Source organism: Sminthopsis crassicaudata, chromosome 1, assembly GCF_048593235.1.
Source record: "Sminthopsis crassicaudata isolate SCR6 chromosome 1, ASM4859323v1, whole genome shotgun sequence".
NCBI classification, from domain to species: domain Eukaryota; kingdom Metazoa; phylum Chordata; class Mammalia; order Dasyuromorphia; family Dasyuridae; genus Sminthopsis; species Sminthopsis crassicaudata.
The window spans coordinates 35841776-35867587 of record NC_133617.1 but is presented as its reverse complement, the minus strand read 5'-3'; the positions used below and the strand labels follow the sequence as shown (position 1 = coordinate 35867587).

At 50.8% G+C, this 25812-nt stretch overlaps 1 protein-coding gene and 4 non-coding genes across 6 annotated transcripts in view; 4 read left to right on the top strand and 1 right to left on the bottom strand.

Moving 5' to 3' along the window:
• DHX37 (DEAH-box helicase 37) overlaps positions 1–7780 on the top strand; it is a 31189-nt gene extending 23409 nt beyond the window's left edge. Inside the window, exons 17-27 of one of the 2 annotated variants that reach the window (XM_074285769.1) lie at positions 870–976; positions 1450–1638; positions 3237–3361; positions 3484–3600; positions 3922–4097; positions 4750–4864; positions 5198–5335; positions 5502–5596; positions 5717–5790; positions 6384–6481; positions 7762–7780. In XM_074285769.1, the coding sequence (XP_074141870.1) occupies positions 870–976; positions 1450–1638; positions 3237–3361; positions 3484–3600; positions 3922–4097; positions 4750–4864; positions 5198–5335; positions 5502–5596; positions 5717–5790; positions 6384–6481; positions 7762–7763 (1236 nt within the window). In that variant the 3' untranslated portion in view covers positions 7764–7780. Of the gene's footprint in view, positions 1–869; positions 977–1449; positions 1639–3236; positions 3362–3483; positions 3601–3921; positions 4098–4749; positions 4865–5197; positions 5336–5501; positions 5597–5716; positions 5791–6383; positions 6482–6998; positions 7731–7761 lie in introns of those variants that run through there. The other variant, XM_074285714.1, reaches the window with a different exon arrangement.
• A 1390-nt stretch (positions 7781–9170) lies between these two features.
• On the bottom strand, positions 9171–9242 carry TRNAA-UGC (transfer RNA alanine (anticodon UGC)). Its single transcript has one exon. It is a non-coding gene; the product is annotated as a tRNA-Ala (tRNA).
• Positions 9243–9554: 312 nt separating this feature from the next.
• TRNAD-GUC (transfer RNA aspartic acid (anticodon GUC)) lies at positions 9555–9626 on the top strand. The gene has a single exon. It is a non-coding gene; the product is annotated as a tRNA-Asp (tRNA).
• A 5420-nt stretch (positions 9627–15046) lies between these two features.
• TRNAF-GAA (transfer RNA phenylalanine (anticodon GAA)) lies at positions 15047–15119 on the top strand. The gene has a single exon. It is a non-coding gene; the product is annotated as a tRNA-Phe (tRNA).
• A 463-nt stretch (positions 15120–15582) lies between these two features.
• On the top strand, positions 15583–15654 carry TRNAD-GUC (transfer RNA aspartic acid (anticodon GUC)). The gene has a single exon. It is a non-coding gene; the product is annotated as a tRNA-Asp (tRNA).
• The last annotated feature ends 10158 nt before the right edge of the window (positions 15655–25812 follow it).

Genomic DNA, 25812 nt, shown 5'->3' with positions numbered 1-25812 from the left:
TACGAGCGTGCTCGGGCCTGGGGGACCATGGGACATTAGATAGAGCCCGGGGAGGTGACAGCTCAGTGAACAGTTGGACAAGATACTTGTCTGGCGTCTGCAGGGAGGGCTGGGGAGGGGCTCGGCAGTGCCCGAGGCCGCGGAAGCCCCAGCAAAGACGTCGGCTTTGGCGATTCAGAGCGCGTCACAGCAGAGAGCTGGCGTTGCAGAGGGCTCCGGGGGGAGAGGAGGGAGCGGCTGCTGACAGACACGGCCTGGCAGGGCTTGGGAGGGAGGGAGAAAAGGACCCAGCAGCTAGAGAGCGTGGAGGTGGGACTGAGATGTGTCCCTGGTGAGCCCCTTAGTCTGGCCCAAAGCCCCGGCACCGTGGCCCCGTCCTTAGAGAGCCCCAGAGTCCTCCTGGTGTGGGAGGGACGGAGGGGTGCCGGGGTGCAAGGGGGGGCGCTCACACCCCCGCTGAAGGGCCCCATGTACCCAGCGGCACCAGGGGGTGTTCACCACAGCCAGGATGTGCCATCTTTGGCCCCGGATGTTTTCCCATTTGGCATCAGTATTTCTTTGTACTAGATCAGCCCACAAAGGTCACACCGGGTCCGTGAGTGTCTGTTAAGCGCCCACTGTGTGCCAGCCACTGCCAAGAGCTGGGGTTGCCAAGACCTGGAAGAGCTCCCAGTGTGATGGGGAGCAGTTTGCCCACAGTCATGTCCAAACAGGGCGCTGACGGGGGAACTTGGCGATAACCATGAGGGGGCTGAGCCAGGGCGAGGGGCTGGGTGGGGGGCTCCCGGGCCCTGCCCCGAGCCCAACTCAGATTTCTTGGCTGTTTTCTCTGCATTCATTTTCTCATTCTCAACAAATGCATTTTCTAGGTGGTCAACTTCCCATTTCCGTCCCCTCCCCCCATGGAGGCCCTGGTCTCGGCAGAGGAGCTGTTGATGGCGCTCGGAGCTTTGCAGGAGCCCCTGCAGACAGGGCGGTAAGCTGGGCCTGGGTCTGCCGGGACCCCCGACTTGGGATCTGAGGATCCCAGAGTGACTGGTCAGCTGGGCCTGTAAAAAGGGAGACCCGAATTCAAATTCTGCCTCAGACACTTGACAAGCCACTTAACTTTTGCCTCAGTTCCTTATCTTTTTTTTTTTTTTTTTTTTTTTTTTTTTTGAGGCAGGGGTTAAGTGACTTGCCCAGGGTCACACAGCTAGGAAGTGTTAAGTGTCTGAGACCAGATTTGAACTCAGGTCCTCCTGAATTCAAGGCTGGTGCTCTATCCACTGCGCCCCCTAGCTGCCCCAGTTCCTTACCTTTAAAACGAGGGGCTGGACTCCCATGGTCTCCGGGTTCCACAAGCTTTAAGCTTGTGAGGCTGGGAAAGCCCCTTCCCCGCCTCTGTTGTTCCCCCCTCCCCCCCAAAGTCAGGAACTGCCCATGGCATCCTCCTTCATCCCTCCCCAGGTTGAAGCAGCTGCAGGGGGCAAAGCTGAGCCGTCCCATCAGCCCCCTGGGGAGAACGATGGCCGCCTTTCCGGTGGCTCCCCGCTATGCCAAGATGCTGGCCCTGGCCCAGCAGCACGAGTGCCTGCCTTACATCGTCACCATCGTGGCCGCCATGACGATTCGCGAGCTGTTCGAGGAGTTGGACAGGTGTGTGTGTGGGGGGGGGGCTGCAGGCAGGAGCTCCCCTGAAGCTTTATTTTGGAGAAGGGGGCATCAAGCTACAGCAAGAAGCTGGCAGTGAGGGGTCCCCTCCCTGGGGTCCTCCGGGAGGCCCGTTACCCAGAATGCCTCTTTCCAGCATTCCTCATGTCGGGGTGCAGCCCGGGGCCCTCCTGCCGCCTCAAGGCCAGGGGCTGGGGGCCAAGGTCTGATGACCTCTGAGTGGGGTGGGATGGTGTTTCAGCCTCAGTGGCTTCCTCTGTAGTTCTCTGGGTTTTGTTTCACTCCTTTCAAAACCTGGTTCTGATATGGTGCCGTGGACCGTACCAGCCTGCCTGAGGGCTCCAGGACCCAGGCCCGGGAAGAGCCTCTCCCTGATGCCCCCCGGCTTTCTAGACTGCTCCTCCACACCCTCTGGGTGGGCCCAACCGGCCTCCCCCTCCTCCTCTTACTCATTCCCACCTCTGGCTTTTGTGCTGGGCTGTGTGCTGGGTCCTTCTGCCTCACTTCCACTTCCGGGGCCTCCCTGCCTTCGAGGCTCAGCCCAGCTGCCGCCCCTTTGACGCTCTTACGTTCCCCGCTTGTTGGGGTCCCATCCATTTGTCCCCAGGAAAAAAATTCCTGTCCCGTCCTATGTGTGTTTGGATTTATCTTGGAACGTGCTTCCGACCCCCCGGTGCGAGGAGCCGTTCTCTGCACTCGCTGTGTCTCGCGAGTGGTGGGGGCCGGGATTGAGCGCACACAGTCCCACACTTAGCAAACCAAGGCTCCGACTTCTCCGCCCCCAGCAAGGCCTGCCGGGCCCCGGGGAGGTGCTGGGGAGGGACGGGACAAGGCTCCCCCCCAGAGGTCCCAGAGAAAGAGGGTTTTTCCAACGTTTCTGTCAGTGTGCGTGCAGGTGTAGACCCCTGGGTGTGACATGTGTGCATAACCATCCATTGGGCAGATGCACAGATACACATTTATGGACACGTGTGTGCCGATGCATTGTGCACATGTGAGCACGTGGATGGGTGGGCGCCCAAGCACATGCACAGGACATACAAACATGGTCTGTGTGTGCGTACACATGTCGTCATTGTGTGCACGTGTATATATGCACATAAATGCCAAGATTTAAACTATGTACGCCGTGTGTCAGTACGCATGTACATGCGACGTGTCCGTACGTGTGTACAATTGTTCACATGTGTACGTGCATATAAATCAGAAGATTTAACCCGTGCACTGCACCAGCACACACAGAGCTGCGTGTCTACATGCACAAACATGCATGTGCGGATCACACATGGTGTGTGGATTAAGACGCACGTATTACACAGACCCCCCCCAGAGGGGCCCCAGGTCGAGTGGGAGGAAAGAAGTGCCTCTCCTGGATGCAGTCCCGAGCTGCGCCTTGTGGGGGCACTCCAGGCATGGGGTTCTGTGTCCTGGGGCTGTAAAGAGGCTCTTCGGGGGTGAGCGGGCCCCAAGGAGAGCATGGAGCCGCAGAGCACCGGAGCGGGCCCCCTTTCCTCCAGACGTCCTCGGGGGCGGAGCGTTCGGCCCGCCCGGGACATTGTCCAAGCTTGTGCTCGCTCTCACAGGCCGGCCGCCAGCGAGGGGGAGGAGGCCCAGCTGAAGGGGAAGAAGGCGCGGGTGTCCCAGATGCAGAGGCTCTGGGCCGGCCAGGGAGCCTCGCTGAAGCTGGGGGACATGATGGTGTTGCTCAGTAAGTGCCCCGTGCCCTCCCGCCGCGGACCTGGCCCGGGGGGCTCCTGTGCAGACACGTGGGACGGACGGGCAAGGCCCAGGCGGGGGGTGGACCCAGCCCCGCTCCTCTTCCTCCCGTAGGCGCGGTGGGGGCCTGCGAGTACTCGGGCTGCGCACCCCGATTCTGCGAAACCAACGGGCTCCGGTACAAGGCCATGATGGAGGTCCGGCGGCTTCGGGGACAGCTGACCACAGCAGGTACCTACCTGCCCTCTGCCCAGTGGGAGGCCTGCGGCGCCCCTGCCCATCTCAGCCTCTCAGGGAGGCTTTGTGGGGGTGGGGGGTGCTGTTATGCTGCCCGTTTTTCAGCTGAGTAAGCTGAGGCAGAGTAACTCAGGGCCCCAGGCTGCAGCATCACAGGGAGGACTCCTCCGAGGCGGCCGCCCCTCCTGACTCCAGGTCCGGCTTCCAAAGCCCTTTCCTAGGCCGGGCGGGTGGTGCACCCCATTGTCACATCCCGGGCCACCGAGAGGCTGGCCCGCTTCAGGGCTCTCTCCTTGTCTCGGGCGCTTCCTCCAGTGGCCTCCGTCAGCGAGCAGGCCACGAGCCTCTGTGTGGATCCCAAAATGAAGCCCCCCACCGAAGACCAGGTGACCTTTCTGCGGCAGGTGGTGCTGGCCGGCTTGGGCGATCACGTCGCCAGGCGTATCCAGAGCGAGGAGCTCCTCGATGCCAAGTGGAAGAACGGCTACAAGGTGGGTGCCACCCCCCCACCCCGGCGAGCCTCCTGCTCCTCCCCCAGCCCGTGCCCCGGGACAGCCCTGGGCATCCCTGGGCATCCCTGGGCCAGGCAAGCACAGCCTGATTTCCTTTTTTTTAATTCATCAGTGGCCATTGGAAACCTTATTGCGACCCCCTACTGTTGCTGCTGTTTCCACTTGTCACTTAATCTCACCGCCTTAGCCAGCACCTGCCCCTCTTCCGGAGGCCCTGAGGCCCACGTCCCTCTGTCCAAACTGGTTCTCTCCCTCCCTTCTCACGGGGCTGGGTGGCGGATGTCCGTTGTTCCCTAAGATGCCGCTGGGGTCCTCACGGGGTCATGGTCACAGTGTTCTTAAAAAGAAATGTAAAAAAAAAATCCGTTTAGCCCCAGCTCCACATCAGGTTCTCCGTCACTATAGGGAGTGCTCGGTATCTGTGACCACCCCCCCCTTTTTGCCAAATGTGGCAGGCAGATAGTTTCCACCCTTCTAAGTTTTTCTAATTAACGCACCCACTGTTTATTTAGTCATTCCACTGCTGTGGGGCATTTTCCACCGTCCCCAGTTGTTGTGGGGTGTTTTTTGCTGTCCCCAGTTATAACCACTGTAAAAATCTTTGACAAGAGATGGCTTTCTGCCCCTGCAGACCCCTCTGCTCGACGAGCCTGTCTTCATCCACCCCAGCTCCGTCCTCTTCCGAGAGCTCCCCGAGTTTGTGGTCTACCAGGAGATTGTGGAGACCACCAAGATGTACATGAGAGGTGGGGGCTGGGGCCCTGGGGACACCCCCTGATGGGGCTGGGAGGGCAGGTCCCGGCTGGGCCTTCTAACCCTGGGCTGGGCCTGCTGCCACCTGGAGGCCCCTCAGCCCTGGAGGCTCGAATCTCAGGCCGCCCTGGGCCCCTTGAGCAGATCTGTGGGGCAGCGTCCCCCTGTGGAACGTGGGCCTTGGCCTGACTGGGCTCTGAGGTCCCAGCTCTCCGACACTCGGTCTGTGTCCTTCTGCTGCTTGGGCCGCCTGCCCCGGGGGATGCCGGTGGTCAGGGAGGGCCCCTGCTATGCGAGCCGATGCTTTGAGCTGCGCTGCCTTTCAGGTGTCTCTGCAGTGGAAGCCACATGGATCCCGGTCCTGCTGCCTTTTTACTGCCACTTTGAGAAGCCCCTGGAGGACCCTCCCCCAGCCTACTGCCCCCAGAAGGGCCGGGTTGTATGTCACCGGGCCAGCTCTTTCTGTGAGTGTCCCTGCGGTGGGGAGGGAGTCCACCTCAGTAGGAACCCTCGGCTCATGTGGATCCCTGCTAGCGATGGCCCCGTGTGTCCTGGGCCCCTGTGCTCCTCCCCCACATCCCCCCCTCCAGTGGCGGCCCTCTGACGAGGGCTGGGCCTCTATCCTTGCAGACCGTGTGGGCTGGCAGCTCCCTGCTGTGCAGGTGGACTACCCCGAGGGGCTTGAGCGCTACAAGTACTTTGCCAAGTTTTTCCTGGAGGGAGAGGTAAAGAGCCCCTTCTCTTTGACTGGGGGAGGGGGAGGGTATTTGGGGTCTGTAGCCCCGGGCCGACAAAGAGGGAATAGACCCCTCCCACCAGACTTGTCTCCTGCCTCCTCCATGCAGGTCTGTAAGGAGCTCGCCCGTCACAGAAGCTGCTTGTTGTCCAGCCCCAGCACGATGCTCAAGACATGGGCCAAGTAAGTGGTGTCGCTGGTGGGGGCTGGCACTGGAGGAGGAGCCTTCCCTCCATCTCAGCCTCGGGCCTGTCCTTGACCCCCTCGGACTTTGTTTAGTCGTGATCAGGGCACGTGCCAAGTGTAGGGCAGTGAATAGAGTTTGGGGCCAGAGTTCGAATTACACCTCTTACTGGCTGTGTGATCTTGGGCAAGTCATGTAACCTCTGCCTCCTCATCTAAAATGGGGCTCATAAGGGCATTTTCCCTCCCCCAGGAAATGCCCTGTTAGTTGAACCCTTCTGTGGACCCTGTCCCCAGCTGGGGAGCATGGGGGCTGGAGAAACAATGGGCCGGTGTTGAGCAATCCCCCCCCCAGCCAAATTTGGGGGAAGGTCCATGCACCCTCCTCCCCATACAGACAGCATGAGGCTAATCAGGGTAGGGGGAGCCTGAGGCCCAAGGGGCAGCTTCTCTCTGAGGACCTTGGCCGTTTGGCTGCCCTTTGACCCAGGGACCAAGCAGAGGAAGGACACCCCTGGTGGGGTCCTTGGGAGGCTCTGCCGGGGCCACTTCCTGCATTTGATGGATGCTTGGGGGGGACTCTTGCCCTTCAGGCTCCAACCCAGGACCGAGAGCCTCCTGAAGGGCCTGGTTTCAAAGAAAGCAGATTGTCAGGAGGCTTTACTCAAGGCCTGGAAGCAGGAGCCCAAGTGTAAGTATCAGAGCAGCCCCAAATGTCCCACCCAGGGCCGGGGTCTGGGCGGGGACACAAAGAATGAGGGAGATGGCTCAGGGTCACAGCAGATGGACGGCTGGAGTAGGGAGGACCCCAGTTCAGATTCTGCTTCAGACCCTTGCTTGGGCCTCAGGATTTGACTCCCATCTCCGGCACCAGCTGTGGAAACCTCTCTCAGCCTCAGTTACCCCTGTGTAAATAGAGGCCAGTAAGAGCATCCGTCTCCCAGGGTGATGGAGTGTCTGTGTAAAGTGCCTCGCAGCGTGCCCGCTGTTAGCCAAGGCCGGGCCAGAAGGACGGCTGCCCGATGCCAGCATCCACCAAAGTTGGCAAAGCCCTTCACCCCATCATCTAGATTGTCCAGTGAGGAAACTGAGACTGAGAACGGGCCAGCGCCATGCACTGGCCACCCAGCCTGAGTCCTTCCCCTCCCCAGATCTTCAGGGACACCCCCTGATTCCTAGCGACTGACCAGTCCCCTGTCTTCTCTCAGATCTGCTGTCCGAGTATTGCGAATGGCTCCCCCAGGTCATGCACAGCGAAGTGTCCAAGCTTTGGCCTCCTTGCACGCCCTAAGCCCTTGCGCGCTCTGGGTCTCTCCTGGGGGACTCCGTTGGACCAGCACAGAGCGTGGGTCCCCTTGGGCAGCCCTGGCGGGGTCCAAGGAGGCAAAGTCGGCTCCGTCTCTTGTCTCTGATCCTGGACTTTCTGGTGTGGGTGCCCGGGCCGTGCTCGGTGACGGTCTCCTCCTCGGCACCTCTCTGGCTTTTCACGTCTGCCTGGGCTCCCTCTGGTCTCTTCCCTTGCCCGGCGTCTTCCTGCATCTGCCACAGGGCTCTTCCCAATGCACAGATCTCAGGAAGTGCTGTGGCTCCCCGCTGCCTCCTGGTGACTGGAGCTCTGCTGTGGCCACCCCCATTCCCACAGTGCCCTCCTCCCCCACCTGTCACCACCTCCTTCGAAGACCTTTCCCAGGGTTTAGGCCCCTCCCCAACCAGCTCACTGTGATTTTGTATTAGTTACCAGAGCTGGAGCATCTGAGGTCCCTCAGGTGGACTGTGAACCCCTGGAACCCAGGGACTACCTCTCTTACGCTTAGGTCTCCAGGACCTAAGCCCGTCTTGGACTACAACTTTGTCCTTGAGAAGGGAAATTCTCTTCTCAGGCGATCTTATGTAAGACATGTAAATAGACATTGGATGGAAATAAATATATTTAACTAATATTCTGGGTCTTGGTGTTTCTGCCCATTTCAGGAAGCACATGGGCCGGTGGAAAGGGCTCAGGGTTTGGGTTCTGCCTGAGTCCAGAGGGATCCCGGTTCTGCCGCTCCCTGTCTGACCGGGGCAAGTCGTAAGCAGGTTCTCGAGCCCCCCACCTGGTGAGGTCTGCCCCTTTGTAGACGGGCCTGCATCTATCTATACCTTCACCACAGAGAAAGCGCGTGGGCTTGTGATTTACCCATTAAAGGCGAACCATGGGCTTAGAGCAGGCCCCTTAGCAGGAGCCCCTCAGCGGTCTGGCAAAGCCCACCGACTTCCTCAGGATCATCTATTTAAACACATAAAGCATAAAACACTTTGAAAATATTTTGTTGGGTTTCCTTTGAATTTGTATAACACTTTGACTATATAGATGTATATATAACTATATACTAATGTATATGTGCATATATATATATATACTTCTACATATATGCAACTGATAGGTTTTTTTAAAATTCATATAACACCTTGACTATATACATGTGCATGTATGTATCTTTACATATATACTAATATATATATATATGCATGTAGACTGTTTTATATATACATATTTTGATAGGTTTTCTTTGAATTTATACCCCTTGACTATAGATGTGTACATATATATAAAAACTGAACATAGTTACGTATGTGTATGTATACGGATGTGTTTTGTATACACGTGTTTTGATAGGTTTTCTTCGAATTCATACAACACCCGACTATAGATGTATGTGTATGTATAAGTACAGATGTACTGATGTATGTATGTGTATATATGCATACTTATGTAGTTTCTATCTTTACATCACATATATAAATGCACATTCGCATATGCACATAATGTGTGTATATGGAGAGCCGGCCAAACATGTTAAAGCTCACACGGCCCCTAATTAGAGTTACAAAGAGCACCAAGGAATAAAGGGGCTTGCCCAGCAGCCAATGCTTCACTCCGGGCGTCATTCTCTGCCCCTCCCCCCTCTCCGTGTGCTTTACAAATGAGGCCATAGGCCGCCCGGAATGCGGGGTCAGAAATCTGTGGCCCCTCTTGGGATGCACCACTAAGAAGGGAGGGCGGCCCGTCTCCCGCAGCGTCCCGGGAGGAAGAGGGCCCGCAGGCCTCCCGACTCCACCCGCGGCCGCAGAGCTTCCTCGCAGGTGCAGGGCCCAGGTAGGGAGGGTGGCAGGGAAGAGCATCCCAGGGGACCAAAGGGGGCCCAAACCTTCCCTTGCGCTGCCTCCCGCCTCCGGCCACGAGGGGGAGCCCGAGGGCAGGCGGAGCCCCGCTGACTCCAGCCGCGCCAGGCCGCTGGGTCTGTCCTGAAAATGATGCTCTTGGGGACTTGAGTGGAGCTCTCGCTCTCGGTGTCAGGGCTCAAAAGTCAAAAGGGGAGAAAACAAAAAGCGAAGCGCCCTGGAGATGCCGGGGATTGAACCCGGGGCCTCATACATGCAAAGCATGCGCTCTACCACTGAGCTACATCCCCTTGCTTGAGGGTGCCAGTCTCTGCCAAGCCTGGTGTACCAAGTGAAACCTTTTGTTTCCCCTTTTTGCACAAATGCTGGGGTGGGGGTGGGTTTCTACTGGCAAGATGCAAATGAAGATTGGGGAGGGGAGAGGTAAGGGAGTCCCTGGGGCAAGCTGCAACAGCTGGGATAAACTGCAAACCTCCAGGCAATTCGTGTCTGAACTCCCTGATGCTCCCAGAGATCTGAGACGTGCAAGAACACGTGGCAAAGGACGAGGAAGACACGTGGTAATTACATGGAGGATCCTGAAGGGGGCTGACCAAGGCACTTCCTCGTTAGTATAGTGGTAAGTATCCCCGCCTGTCACGCGGGAGACCGGGGTTCGATTCCCCGACGGGGAGGCCGCAGCGTGCTTTTTTCCTCCAAGAATTAAAAGGTTCCTTGCTGGGAAGAAACCGCGTCCGAGTTTTAGGAATACGGAAGATTTGGGGAATTAAATACGCTCTTCCCGCTCCTTTTTTTCTTCCCATTTCCAAAATGTGTTTCTAGAGTCTGGAAGAATTTGGGAATAGCATACCCTCCTCCCTTTCTTTTTCCAAAATGGATTTTGGGAATCTGGAAGAATAAGGGGGAAAGCATACGCTCGCCCCCTCCTCCTTTCTTCCCTTTTCCAAAACGAACTTTTGCTTTCAAGTTAGTACTTTAATCATTACATTGTGACAGATTTCACATAATGGAGTGCTTGGGCATTACGGCAGGTTTCAGATAACCTGTCGCGTGCACCTTACAATCGCCACATGACGCTTAATCGTTCATGCGCAAACTTGGCCGGGGCCTCGCTTTAGAGGCTGGATGGCGTGGGGGGACCTTTCCCGATCTGCCTGGGGTCCCACAGTCAGCAGAAGCTGACGGCCTGGCCTGGGGGAGAATGCATGGAACAAGCCCGGCCCCTTCTTCTCACACTGGGGGAACGGAGAACATAAAGTCCGAGGGAACTGAGGCTTTGCCTGGTTCTGCTGGGCCGCAGGTTTTTCTCCCCTCCCCCTCTCTGTAGCCAGGGATGGCTTAAGGGAGCAGAAAAGTCATTAAAAAACTATGACTTAAACTATTTTAAGATATGTTTATATGGGGCTGTCCTAGTCCAGCGGACTGGTTCTAGCCGGAAAGCCGCCCTGCGGGCACACGCGCGCCGCTGATCAGGAGCAGTGAGGAAACTTCTGCCAAGGCTTTGCAAACCTCAAAGCGCCTCTAACCGTCGGCGTTGGCTAGCACGTTCGCGTGCGGGGGATGGCTTTCGGAGCCCGGCAGTCACCCCTCAACCGCAAGAGCAGAACCGGAACTCCTGTCTCCGAGCCGGCCCACCGAAACGTCTTTATTAAAGGCCCCTTCCGCGCCAGGCCGGCACGCCTCCTGCCTTCCCCCGAGCAAAGGCAAAAGGGCCGGTCCTGCCTGAGGGAGCACGCCGTCCAGGAGCGGGGCCGCGGCTTTCTCTAGCAGCTTCCCCAGGGCCCCTCCCTCTCCCGTCTCCTCCCTCAGCTCTCACGGACCCCTTTGGGTAACCCCTCCCCCGCATGAGTGACTTCTGTCAATCACCTCCCGATGCTTCTGGGCAAAACTGGCTTGTCCCTGTGGTCCGCACGTGCTCCTGCCCTTGAGAACTTCTTGGGGGCGGGGAGCCTGTTTGAACTTTGTATCCCAGTGCCCGACACATAGTAGGTGCTTCATAAATACTCGGGCCCCTGATTCACTGATCCTCAAGGCTCTTGGTCATCTCCTCCTGAAGGTCTCCCTCCATTCTGAGCCCGCATCTCCTAATGCCGCGGGACGGAGTGTAACCAGCCATAGAATGTCAGCCCCCGGGGGCCAGGCCTGCCTTTCCTTTCCAACGCTGAGGGCCGAGGGGCTTCGGCACCCGCTCCGAGCCAGGCGCTGGGGGGACACAAAGTCAAAGAGGAGGCTTTCTCCGGAGCCCCAGCCTGCTCAGGAAAAGGTCACACGCGGGATCCTCTGTGTGGGTGTATATGTATAGTGTGTGTGTACCTAGTGGGTGCGTGTAGAGGAGTTTACATGTAATGTGCATGTGTATGCATGTACTGTAAGTATATATGCCGTGTGTTGTGTATCTATATATGTGCATGTGTGTATAGATATGTATCTGGTATGTATGCATAGATGTTTACATGTAATGTGCATGTGTATACATGTAAGTATATATAGTGTGTTATGTGTGTATCTAGTATGTATACATAGATGTTTACATGTAATGTGCATGTGTATGCATGTACTGTAAGTATATATGCCGTGTGTTCTGTATCTATATATGTGCATGCATGTATAGAGATGTATCTGGTATGTATGTATAGATGTTTACATGTAATGTGCATGTGTATACATGTACTATAAGTATATGTGCAGTGTGTTCTGTAGCTATATATGTGCATGTGTGTATAGAGATGTATCTAATATGTATACATAGATGTTTACATGTAATGTGCATGTGTATACATGTACTATAAGTATATGTGCAGTGTGTTCTGTAGCTATATATGTGCATGTATATATAGAGATGCATCTAATATGTATACATAGATGTTTACATGTAATGTGCATGTGCATACACGTACTGTAAGTATATGTGCAGTGTGTTCTGTAGCTATATATGTGCATGTGTGTATAGAGGTGTATCTAGCATGTATGTATAGACGTTTACATGTAATATGCACGTGTATACATGTATGTGTAAGTATATATGCAGTGTTTGTGTACGTGCATGTGTGAATAGTGTGTGTATATACACAGGTATATACATATATAGTGTGCATGTGTACATAGATGCATGTGTATATAAATGACAATATGTGCTTATGTGTGTATATAAAAATGTGTGTTTGTGTATATGGGGGTGAGTCTATGTGTATGTTTGTGTACAGATTGTGGCTAGGTAGACAGACACACATATCTGCGCACATATAAGTAAGTTCTCATACACCTCTCATGTAGCTGGCTCATTGGCTAAGGTGCTAGATCTGGATCCCAAAAGAGAAGGGTTCAAATTCAGCCATTAGCGTGAGACTGCTGCCTCTCCCTTCTTTAACAATGGGTTTAAAGTTGTGAGTTTCCAATAAAAGAACGCTTGTTAAGTAGTTTTTGTTTTTGTAAGAGCAACTTGGTGGGGAGGGACAGTAGAGAAACCAGGATAAGGGAAAGAATCAGGAAGGGCCTAAATAAAAATTATTGAGTTTCACAGAACTTCATGTTCCACAAGTAATGCAATGCCAAAGAAACTGAGGCAAGCCAGAGATTCATTTTTAATATTTAATTAGTGGAGAATTTGGGCTAGAGGTGGAGCAGGACTCACATCCAGATGTCCGACTCCTAGCCGGTTGCGTGGGACTCTTGTCTCAGCATCCAGCAGCGGGCTATTAATTCCAGAGACTTTTATAGGGCTCCAGCCCTGGGGAAACAAAGGCAAGGAGGGGCAGAGCACTGGGTGAGTGGACAAGCCATGATTCCAGGCCCGACAGGAAGGCCGGGAGCAGGAGGCAGAGAGTCTAGGGCGGAGACAGGGAGCAATTCCCAGCCATTTGAGAGGTTTATGACTCTTTCGAATGTAAGAGTGGCCGGAGCTTAGTGAGATAAGGAAGGGTGCGGGAGTGGCCATAATTTTATTCAGGGCATCACATAATAATTCAGGGAAACTGAGGCATATATACTTACAGTACATGTATACACATGCACATTACATGTAAACATCTATGTATACACACTAGACACACACATAACACACTACATATATACTTATAGTACATGTATACACATATACAATTACATATACATTAATACAATATATTCTCTCCCTAGCGGAAACCTTGCATTTGTTTACCTGGATGAGATAATATGGAGAAAGTCATTTTGAAACTTCAGCGCACCTCCCTCTCCCAGGACCTGTACCATCCCCCATCACCACCCATCAGAGACCCTCCTTTGTCTTCCCCCCCCTTCACTGCCACATTTTCCCAGAAGCTCTGATCCACACCTCCTCTAGCAGAATGATGTGATTTCGGGGTCTCCTGATTTTAGGGGGGCTTCTGTTCTAACAATAAGTCAGCGACTTTGGAGTCTGCCTCAGGGACTTCCCCCACTCCCAATGCCAGAACAACAGTCTGGTTCTGAATAGACCCCCCCCTCAGTTCATTCCTGACTCTGGTCAGGGAGAACCAAAGTCGGGACCACTGCTCTGGGCCATAGAATTAGCATGAAAGGATAGAAAGTGGCTAAGTGAAAATGTGGCAGTGAAGGGGGGGGAAGACAAAGGAGGGTCTCTGATGGGTGGTGATGGGGGATGGTACAGGTCCTGGGAGAGGGAGGTGCGCTGAAGTTTCAAAATGACTTTCTCCATATTATCTCATCCAGGTAAACAGATGCAAGGTTTCCGCTAGGGAGAAAATATATTGTATTAATGTATATGTAATTGTATATGTGTATACATGTACTATAAGTATAAGGGGTCTTCTCTCTCAGCACTTTGCTCATTCTTTTGGAAATTAGCCCACTTGTAATGGCTCCAATTACAAAGAAACTTTGCCCTTTGACCAGGAAATGGGTTCAAGCTGCAAATTCTCTAGAGAACTCGGGATACCTGTGACCGCCCCAAAAGCCACAATTGCGAAAATCTTGTGCACTGGCCAGCGGCTCTCCCTTAAAAGTCATCTATAGCTCCCGCTTGTCTGTTAATCGATCAACAAACCCTGAAGGCTCTGTGGTAGCTGGTTCCAGTCCAGCTTCACCCACTTACTACCAGGGTGACCCCAGGGAAGTTACTTAAGCGGGGATAAGCATTTAACGACCCCACGCTCCCCTCCCAGGGTGGTGGTAAAGCTGACATCTAGTGGTGCTCGATAGATGCTGGCTACTGTAATTAGCATTGACAGAAAAAAAAAGTTCCTGCCCTCAAGAGCTTCCACTGCTGGGGGAGGGGCCCCTGCCAGATGTTTTCTCATCTGTCCAGGAACGCGCGGAGCCTCTGGGGTCCAGGCCTAGGTTTGTGATCCCTAGTTGGAGGTCGCTTTGGCGGGGAGCTTGCAGGAAAAGGCCCTGAGGTTCTGGCTTTCAAGGCCCTCCACGACTTGGGAGAAGTACCAGAATTCTCTCCCTGCAGCATCCTCCCCCTCCCCCCAGACTCCACGCACCGCCCCGATGGGGAGCACTGTGCTTGGGGAAGTCAGCCAGACTCTCCATCTCCCGCCTCCGTGCCTTTGCACTGGCTGGGCCCAGTCAGGGCAGAGCTGCCCGGGTTCGCACACAGTACTCGCTCCCAGGCTGCTGAGGAGACAGAAGATGGGCAAACACGGCTGGAGGAGCTTACATTCTAAGGGGGAAATAAACGCTGTTTGCACAGGTAGATTCAGAGCAGCCGGAAGGAAACCTCGGGAAGAAGAAGCCGGGGGGACGAGGAAGGCCTCCTGTACCACGTGGGTCTCGTCGGAACTAAGGAGACACTCAGGGGTGACGGTGTGCGTGCCGGACTGGGCACAGCCAAGGCAAAGGCACGGAAGCGGGAAGTCGAGAGTCATGGAACTCCTGGGGAGAGTTCCAAGCAGAGCTGGGCTTTTTGCAAGGCGGGGCCAGGCGGGATCTTCCCCGCTCCGCGGCCGCCAGGGCAGAAGCCCGAGAGGGGGCGCTGAGAGCCCAGGATTCGGCTGCGGAAAGTAAAGACTTAGGGAGGAGGAGGGGCCGAAGAACGCAGAACCATGGAAACTTCCGGAAGGGCTCGGCGCGAGCAAGAGATAGTAGGCAGGTCTTGGCAGGCGCCCCTCCAGCGGCCGAAATAGCTCAGTTGGGAGAGCGTTAGACTGAAGATCTAAAGGTCCCTGGTTCGATCCCGGGTTTCGGCAGGAGCGGGAATTTTTTTGCTTTTGGATTTTATTTTTTTTCCCTTTCCCTTCTTCCTCCCTTGCGTGCCACCGTTCGTTTTAAAAATTAATGCCTTTTACTTTGATCTTGGCGAGCGCGCCCGCGGATCTCCCCAGAAATCACGGAAATCACATTTGAGGACCTCCAGGGGACAGAGTGTGGCCCCCGGAGCAGGCAGAATTGGTGCCCGCCAGCAGCTCCTGTGCGCGCGCTCCCAAGGGCCAGCCTTTCTGAGCCTCGGGTTTGGCCTTGACTCACTGAAAGAGCAAAGGGAGAGGACAAGGGGGGGCCGTGAGGCCTTGGGGCGGCACTAGAGCCCTATCCCGCGGTTGCAGCCTGCATGGACGCGAGCTCATGGAATGTAGAACACAGGGTTGTTGGCGAAGGCGCTCGCGCCGGCCCTCCCTTTAAAGATGCATATCGCGAGCTCCGAGCCTGGGCCAGTCCTCGTTAGTATAGTGGTAAGTATCCCCGCCTGTCACGCGGGAGACCGGGGTTCGATTCCCCGACGGGGAGGCTCCGATCGTTTTAGTTTAAGCCAAAAAGCCTTGAAATTAATGTTCTTTCATTTAAAAAAAAAAAAAAAACACCTCCTTTTCCTTTCAAATTAAGTTAAAAACCAAAATAATTTTGTTTTAAAAAAACACACGACCTACTTTTCCAAAAACATTAAGTAACGTTTTGAAAAAGTGCTTATTTTCTTCTTGTATTTCTTAAACATAAAAATCAATTATGATTTTAAAATGTATGTATATTAAAATGGCTTTTTATCCTAACAGAGCTTGACTGGCCTTCCCCTCTGTAATTATCCCTCATCTATACACATACACCCCATTTTATATATATATATATGCATGCATGTATACACACCAACATATGCATATATACCCATGACGTGCAATCTATGTATCGCCTACATACACATATATTACCTCTCACCTAGTGTGTGTGCACATGCATGGCGTTAGAGCAACATGTCTTTACACAGATGTGTATAGTTAACACGGAACATGTCTAATGTATGTACAAGATGGTACCTCCTTTTCATTACATACATAGTACATATAATTAAGTATAACCTACATATTTCATATTCATATGTGTATGGCATATATAATGTATGTGTTTATACATATGTGTACTTATTATATACAATGTATGTTGTATGATATGTGTGTGTTGATATATAAGTATATTACCTAAATCTCTTTTTGTCTAATAGCACTATTCCAACTATATGTAATAATAAACAAGACATGAGAAACTATATGTACCCAATTATTGCTGGGCTTTTTCTCCCATTAGAATATGAGCTCTCTGAAGGCTGGCACTGTTTGCCATTTTTTGTACCCCAACACTTGGCCCATAATCAATCATTCCTAAATGCTTGTCGACTGACTGCAGGCCAAGCTCCCTCACGGAGGGAATGTGAGGCTTAAAATGATGCAGTGTAAATATTGGCTCCTGCATGTCTCAGAGACAGAGACAGAAATTCAGACAAAGAGAGAGACAGGGACAGAGAGATAGAGAGACACAGAGAGGCAGACAGAGATAGAAATTCAGATAAAGAGAGATAAAGGGACAGAGAGACAGGGACAGAGAGATAGAGAGACACAGAGAGGCAGACAGAGATAGAAATTCAGATAAAGAGAGATAAAGGGACAGAGAGACAGGGACAGAGAGATAGAGAGACACAGAGAGGCAGGGACCGAGAGATAGAGAGACACAGAGAGGCAGACAGAGATAGAAATTCAGATAAAGAGAGATAAAGGGACAGAGAGACAGGGACAGAGAGATAGAGAGACACAGAGAGGCAGACAGAGATAGAAATTCAGATAAAGAGAGATAAAGGGACAGAGAGACAGGGACAGAGAGATAGAGAGACACAGAGAGGCAGGGACCGAGAGATAGAGAGACACAGAGAGGCAGACAGAGATAGAAATTCAGATAAAGAGAGATAAAGGGACAGAGAGACAGAGACAGAGAGATCGAGAGACACAGAGAGGCAGACAGAGATAGAAATTCAGATAAAGAGAGATAAAGGGACAGAGAGACAGAGACAGAGAGATAGAGAGACACAGAGAGGCAGGGACAGAGAGATAGAGAGACACAGAGAGGCAGACAGAGATAGAAATTCAGATAAAGAGAGATAAAGGGACAGAGAGACAGAGACAGAGAGATCGAGAGACACAGAGAGGCAGACAGAGATAGAAATTCAGATAAAGAGAGATAAAGGGACAGAGAGACAGGGACAGAGAGATAGAGAGACACAGAGAGGCAGGGACAGAGAGATAGAGAGACACAGAGAGGCAGACAGAGATAGAAATTCAGATAAAGAGAGATAAAGGGACAGAGAGACAGAGAGATAGAGAGACACAGAGAGGCAGGGACAGAGAGATAGAGAGACAGAGAGGCAGGGACAGAGAGATAGAGAGACACAGAGAGGCAGACAGAGATAGAAATTCAGATAAAGAGAGATAAAGGGACAGAGAGACAGAGAGATAGAGAGACACAGAGAGGCAGGGACAGAGAGATAGAGAGACAGAGAGGCAGGGACAGAGAGATAGAGAGACACAGAGAGGCAGACAGAGATAGAAATTCAGATAAAGAGAGATAAAGGGACAGAGAGACAGGGACAGAGAGATAGAGAGACAGAGAGGCAGGGACAGAGAGATAGAGAGACAGAGAGGCAGGGACAGAGAGATAGAGAGACACAGAGAGGCAGACAGAGATAGAAATTCAGATAAAGAGAGATAAAGGGACAGAGAGACAGGGACAGAGAGATAGAGAGACAGAGAGGCAGGGACAGAGAGATAGAGAGACACAGAGAGGCAGACAGAGATAGAAATTCAGATAAAGAGAGATAAAGGGACAGAGAGACAGGGACAGAGAGATAGAGAGACACAGAGAGGCAGACAGAGATAGAAATTCAGATAAAGAGAGATAAAGGGACAGAGAGACAGGGACAGAGAGATCGAGAGACACAGAGAGGCAGGGACAGAGAGATAGAGAGACACAGAGAGGCAGACAGAGATAGAAATTCAGATAAAGAGAGATAAAGGGACAGAGAGACAGGGACAGAGAGATAGAGAGACACAGAGAGGCAGGGACAGAGAGATAGAGAGACACAGAGAGGCAGACAGAGATAGAAATTCAGATAAAGAGAGATAAAGGGACAGAGAGACAGGGACAGAGAGATAGAGAGACACAGAGAGGCAGACAGAGATAGAAATTCAGATAAAGAGAGATAAAGGGACAGAGAGACAGGGACAGAGAGATAGAGAGACACAGAGAGGCAGGGACCGAGAGATAGAGAGACACAGAGAGGCAGACAGAGATAGAAATTCAGATAAAGAGAGATAAAGGGACAGAGAGACAGGGACAGAGAGATAGAGAGACACAGAGAGGCAGACAGAGATAGAAATTCAGATAAAGAGAGATAAAGGGACAGAGAGACAGGGACAGAGAGATAGAGAGACACAGAGAGGCAGGGACCGAGAGATAGAGAGACACAGAGAGGCAGACAGAGATAGAAATTCAGATAAAGAGAGATAAAGGGACAGAGAGACAGAGACAGAGAGATCGAGAGACACAGAGAGGCAGACAGAGATAGAAATTCAGATAAAGAGAGATAAAGGGACAGAGAGACAGAGACAGAGAGATAGAGAGACACAGAGAGGCAGGGACAGAGAGATAGAGAGACACAGAGAGGCAGACAGAGATAGAAATTCAGATAAAGAGAGATAAAGGGACAGAGAGACAGAGACAGAGAGATCGAGAGACACAGAGAGGCAGACAGAGATAGAAATTCAGATAAAGAGAGATAAAGGGACAGAGAGACAGGGACAGAGAGATAGAGAGACACAGAGAGGCAGGGACAGAGAGATAGAGAGACACAGAGAGGCAGACAGAGATAGAAATTCAGATAAAGAGAGATAAAGGGACAGAGAGACAGAGAGATAGAGAGACACAGAGAGGCAGGGACAGAGAGATAGAGAGACAGAGAGGCAGGGACAGAGAGATAGAGAGACACAGAGAGGCAGACAGAGATAGAAATTCAGATAAAGAGAGATAAAGGGACAGAGAGACAGAGAGATAGAGAGACACAGAGAGGCAGGGACAGAGAGATAGAGAGACAGAGAGGCAGGGACAGAGAGATAGAGAGACACAGAGAGGCAGACAGAGATAGAAATTCAGATAAAGAGAGATAAAGGGACAGAGAGACAGGGACAGAGAGATAGAGAGACAGAGAGGCAGGGACAGAGAGATAGAGAGACAGAGAGGCAGGGACAGAGAGATAGAGAGACACAGAGAGGCAGACAGAGATAGAAATTCAGATAAAGAGAGATAAAGGGACAGAGAGACAGGGACAGAGAGATAGAGAGACAGAGAGGCAGGGACAGAGAGATAGAGAGACACAGAGAGGCAGACAGAGATAGAAATTCAGATAAAGAGAGATAAAGGGACAGAGAGACAGGGACAGAGAGATAGAGAGACACAGAGAGGCAGACAGAGATAGAAATTCAGATAAAGAGAGATAAAGGGACAGAGAGACAGGGACAGAGAGATCGAGAGACACAGAGAGGCAGGGACAGAGAGATAGAGAGACACAGAGAGGCAGACAGAGATAGAAATTCAGATAAAGAGAGATAAAGGGACAGAGAGACAGGGACAGAGAGATCGAGAGACACAGAGAGGCAGGGACAGAGAGATAGAGAGACACAGAGAGGCAGACAGAGATAGAAATTCAGATAAAGAGAGATAAAGGGACAGAGAGACAGGGACAGAGAGATAGAGAGACACAGAGAGGCAGACAGAGATAGAAATTCAGATAAAGAGAGATAAAGGGACAGAGAGACAGGGACAGAGAGATAGAGAGACACAGAGAGGCAGGGACCGAGAGATAGAGAGACACAGAGAGGCAGACAGAGATAGAAATTCAGATAAAGAGAGATAAAGGGACAGAGAGACAGGGACAGAGAGATAGAGAGACACAGAGAGGCAGACAGAGATAGAAATTCAGATAAAGAGAGATAAAGGGACAGAGAGACAGGGACAGAGAGATAGAGAGACACAGAGAGGCAGGGACCGAGAGATAGAGAGACACAGAGAGGCAGACAGAGATAGAAATTCAGATAAAGAGAGATAAAGGGACAGAGAGACAGAGACAGAGAGATCGAGAGACACAGAGAGGCAGACAGAGATAGAAATTCAGATAAAGAGAGATAAAGGGACAGAGAGACAGAGACAGAGAGATAGAGAGACACAGAGAGGCAGGGACAGAGAGATAGAGAGACACAGAGAGGCAGACAGAGATAGAAATTCAGATAAAGAGAGATAAAGGGACAGAGAGACAGGGACAGAGAGATAGAGAGACACAGAGAGGCAGGGACAGAGAGATAGAGAGACACAGAGAGGCAGACAGAGATAGAAATTCAGATAAAGAGAGATAAAGGGACAGAGAGACAGAGAGATAGAGAGACACAGAGAGGCAGGGACAGAGAGATAGAGAGACAGAGAGGCAGGGACAGAGAGATAGAGAGACACAGAGAGGCAGACAGAGATAGAAATTCAGATAAAGAGAGATAAAGGGACAGAGAGACAGAGAGATAGAGAGACACAGAGAGGCAGGGACAGAGAGATAGAGAGACAGAGAGGCAGGGACAGAGAGATAGAGAGACACAGAGAGGCAGACAGAGATAGAAATTCAGATAAAGAGAGATAAAGGGACAGAGAGACAGGGACAGAGAGATAGAGAGACAGAGAGGCAGGGACAGAGAGATAGAGAGACAGAGAGGCAGGGACAGAGAGATAGAGAGACACAGAGAGGCAGACAGAGATAGAAATTCAGATAAAGAGAGATAAAGGGACAGAGAGACAGGGACAGAGAGATAGAGAGACAGAGAGGCAGGGACAGAGAGATAGAGAGACACAGAGAGGCAGACAGAGATAGAAATTCAGATAAAGAGAGATAAAGGGACAGAGAGACAGGGACAGAGAGATAGAGAGACACAGAGAGGCAGACAGAGATAGAAATTCAGATAAAGAGAGATAAAGGGACAGAGAGACAGGGACAGAGAGATCGAGAGACACAGAGAGGCAGGGACAGAGAGATAGAGAGACACAGAGAGGCAGACAGAGATAGAAATTCAGATAAAGAGAGATAAAGGGACAGAGAGACAGGGACAGAGAGATAGAGAGACACAGAGAGGCAGACAGAGATAGAAATTCAGATAAAGAGAGATAAAGGGACAGAGAGACAGGGACAGAGAGATCGAGAGACACAGAGAGGCAGGGACAGAGAGATAGAGAGACACAGAGAGGCAGACAGAGATAGAAATTCAGATAAAGAGAGATAAAGGGACAGAGAGACAGGGACAGAGAGATCGAGAGACACAGAGAGGCAGGGACAGAGAGATAGAGAGACACAGAGAGGCAGACAGAGATAGAAATTCAGATAAAGAGAGATAAAGGGACAGAGAGACAGGGACAGAGAGATAGAGAGACACAGAGAGGCAGACAGAGATAGAAATTCAGATAAAGAGAGATAAAGGGACAGAGAGACAGGGACAGAGAGATAGAGAGACACAGAGAGGCAGGGACCGAGAGATAGAGAGACACAGAGAGGCAGACAGAGATAGAAATTCAGATAAAGAGAGATAAAGGGACAGAGAGACAGGGACAGAGAGATAGAGAGACACAGAGAGGCAGACAGAGATAGAAATTCAGATAAAGAGAGATAAAGGGACAGAGAGACAGGGACAGAGAGATAGAGAGACACAGAGAGGCAGGGACCGAGAGATAGAGAGACACAGAGAGGCAGACAGAGATAGAAATTCAGATAAAGAGAGATAAAGGGACAGAGAGACAGAGACAGAGAGATCGAGAGACACAGAGAGGCAGACAGAGATAGAAATTCAGATAAAGAGAGATAAAGGGACAGAGAGACAGAGACAGAGAGATAGAGAGACACAGAGAGGCAGGGACAGAGAGATAGAGAGACACAGAGAGGCAGACAGAGATAGAAATTCAGATAAAGAGAGATAAAGGGACAGAGAGACAGGGACAGAGAGATAGAGAGACACAGAGAGGCAGGGACAGAGAGATAGAGAGACACAGAGAGGCAGACAGAGATAGAAATTCAGATAAAGAGAGATAAAGGGACAGAGAGACAGAGAGATAGAGAGACACAGAGAGGCAGGGACAGAGAGATAGAGAGACAGAGAGGCAGGGACAGAGAGATAGAGAGACACAGAGAGGCAGACAGAGATAGAAATTCAGATAAAGAGAGATAAAGGGACAGAGAGACAGAGAGATAGAGAGACACAGAGAGGCAGGGACAGAGAGATAGAGAGACAGAGAGGCAGGGACAGAGAGATAGAGAGACACAGAGAGGCAGACAGAGATAGAAATTCAGATAAAGAGAGATAAAGGGACAGAGAGACAGGGACAGAGAGATAGAGAGACAGAGAGGCAGGGACAGAGAGATAGAGAGACAGAGAGGCAGGGACAGAGAGATAGAGAGACACAGAGAGGCAGACAGAGATAGAAATTCAGATAAAGAGAGATAAAGGGACAGAGAGACAGGGACAGAGAGATAGAGAGACAGAGAGGCAGGGACAGAGAGATAGAGAGACACAGAGAGGCAGACAGAGATAGAAATTCAGATAAAGAGAGATAAAGGGACAGAGAGACAGGGACAGAGAGATAGAGAGACACAGAGAGGCAGACAGAGATAGAAATTCAGATAAAGAGAGATAAAGGGACAGAGAGACAGGGACAGAGAGATCGAGAGACACAGAGAGGCAGGGACAGAGAGATAGAGAGACACAGAGAGGCAGACAGAGATAGAAATTCAGATAAAGAGAGATAAAGGGACAGAGAGACAGGGACAGAGAGATCGAGAGACACAGAGAGGCAGGGACAGAGAGATAGAGAGACACAGAGAGGCAGACAGAGATAGAAATTCAGATAAAGAGAGATAAAGGGACAGAGAGACAGGGACAGAGAGATAGAGAGACACAGAGAGGCAGACAGAGATAGAAATTCAGATAAAGAGAGATAAAGGGACAGAGAGACAGGGACAGAGAGATCGAGAGACACAGAGAGGCAGGGACAGAGAGATCGAGAGACACAGAGAGACAGAGACAGAGATAGAATTCAGATAAAGAGAGATAAAGGGACAGAGAGACAGGGACAGAGAGATAGAGAGACACAGAGAGACAGAGACAGAGATAGAATTCAGATAAAGAGAGATAAAGGGACAGAGAGACAGGGACAGAGAGATAGAGAGACACAGAGATAGAATTCAGATAAAGAGAGATAAAGGGACAGAGAGACAGGGACAGAGAGATAGAGAGACACAGAGAGATAGAGAGACACAGAGAGACAGAGACAGAGATAGAATTCAGGTAAAGAGAGATAAAGGGACAGAGAGACAGGGACAGAGAGATAGAGAGACACAGAGAGACAGAGACAGAGATAGAATTCAGGTAAAGAGAGATAAAGGGACAGAGAGACAGGGACAGAGAGATAGAGAGACACAGAGATAGAATTCAGATAAAGAGAGATAAAGGGACAGAGAGACAGGGACAGAGAGATAGAGAGACACAGAGAGATAGAGAGACACAGAGAGACAGAGACAGAGATAGAAATTCAGATAAAGAGAGATAAAGGGACAGAGAGACAGGGACAGAGAGATAGACACAGAGAGACAGAGACAGAGATAGAATTCAGATAAAGAGAGATAAAGGGACTGAGAGACAGGGACAGAGAGATAGAGAGACACAGAGAGACAGAGACAGAGATAGAAATTCAGATAAAGAGATTTAAAGGGACAGAGAGAGAGAGAAACAGAGGGACAGAGCCAGAGAGTTAGAGAGATGCAGAGAGAGACAAAGAGAGACCTTGGGCGAGTTCCTTTACATATTTGGACTTCAGTTTACTCATCTGTAAAATGGGGAGATTGGACTAAATGGCTTCAGTTTCCTTCTGGGAATCTTTGTATGGAAAAGCACTTAGTCAGCTTTAAGTGTGAACTGGTGTTCAAGACGAGGGAGAAGGAGGAAGCCCCCTGAAGGAACAGCGTTCTGCCTTGGCAGGAAGGACTGGTAAATTGGGAATTGCCTAGGATCACGAGGCCGCCATGGGGGAGCTGTGATGCGAACGCACTTCTTTCTGGCTTAGGGAACAGTACTCCCCTGCTGCCCCACACTGTACATTATAGCAGATGCTTCATAAATGCTTGTTTAATTGAATGACTGAAGCAATATGAAATAATACAATAAACCCATAGCTCCTCCCAAGTCTACTTTTGACCTTTTTGAATCTCAAAATTTCTTTAACTTAGGGGCAGCGAGGAGGCGCAGTGGGTAGAGCCCAGAATTCAAATCTGGTCCTAACACTTCCTGGCTGTGTGACCCTGGGCAAGTCACTTAACCCCCGCCTCAGGAAAAAAGAAAATAAAAAATTTCTTTAACTCAGAAATTTTTCTATCATTTATTAAGGGCCAGATCGTTCAAGAACAGCAGCGCAGAATAAAAATAAAAGGAAACCACCTTGGCCGTCTAGCAACTTGCAGTCTGATATGAATATGTGCAAATGACTATAATACATTGCTTGTGATCTGTGTTTAAGTAAAACCAAGTGGTGAGAGAAATTCCAGGAAGGAAGAATTATTTCTACCTGGGAGAGTCAAAAAGGACATTTCAGGAAGGCCGTTTTCCTTGTTAGAATGTAAACTCCTTGAGGGAGGGCTTTTTTTCCCCCCAGTTTTTCCTTTTTTTCTCTCCCTCGTCTGACATAGCACTTATAAGATATATGCCTGTGGGTGGATAAATGGATGGAATAAATTGTACCCAAATTGAGCTTTAAAAGAAATAAAAGATTTCAAAAACTACGATGGGAGGGAGTGTTGGACAGAATATTCAGGCCAAACTGTTTCAACCCAAAAGCATCCACTTAAATGGCTACTGTGTGTAAGATCTCAAGTTTGGGCTCCAGAAATGCCTGACTTAATTTAATAGTTCCCACTGAAATGCTCCTTTAAAGTTTACTGAGGGCCTTCTTTCATAATGCTGGGAAGCTGGTTATAGGAACATTATTGTTCTCCTTTTATAGATCTCAATGAGCTTGAGCTCGATGAGCTTGCCTTGCCATTCAGTAGGAGGAAGGGAATACATATGGAGAAGCAGAATTCTAAAACTGTGGGACAGCCAAATTTTAAAAAAAGGTGACATCATAACTAGATTTAGAGGAGCAAGGAAGAAGTTGCCAGTCAGACCTTGGGTGAGGGGAAGATTTCAAGCAATAGAGAGGATCACGGGAGAAAATGAAAATGTCAAAGATTTTGCAGAAACAAAACAAGAATGATGTCATAGGCCTCTGTCTCCCTGACCCTGGTGGAGGGTGGGCCACCTGGCCTGGGGAAATTCCTAAAAATGATCCCCACACACCTGAATCTCCCACCTCTCAGAAAGCTACCTGGTTTCCCAACGGCATCTCCCATTTCCCAATTGATGTGGGAATCACTTTGGTCTGGGAAACAGTGACCACCCTTATGGATTTAGAAATTAGCCCCTAATGGCTCCCTCACCCCAAAGGATAGAAGGCTAAATAAAAAACAACTGTACCCACACCTTTGCTATCTTCCTAATCAGGAAGCGGCCCCTGAAA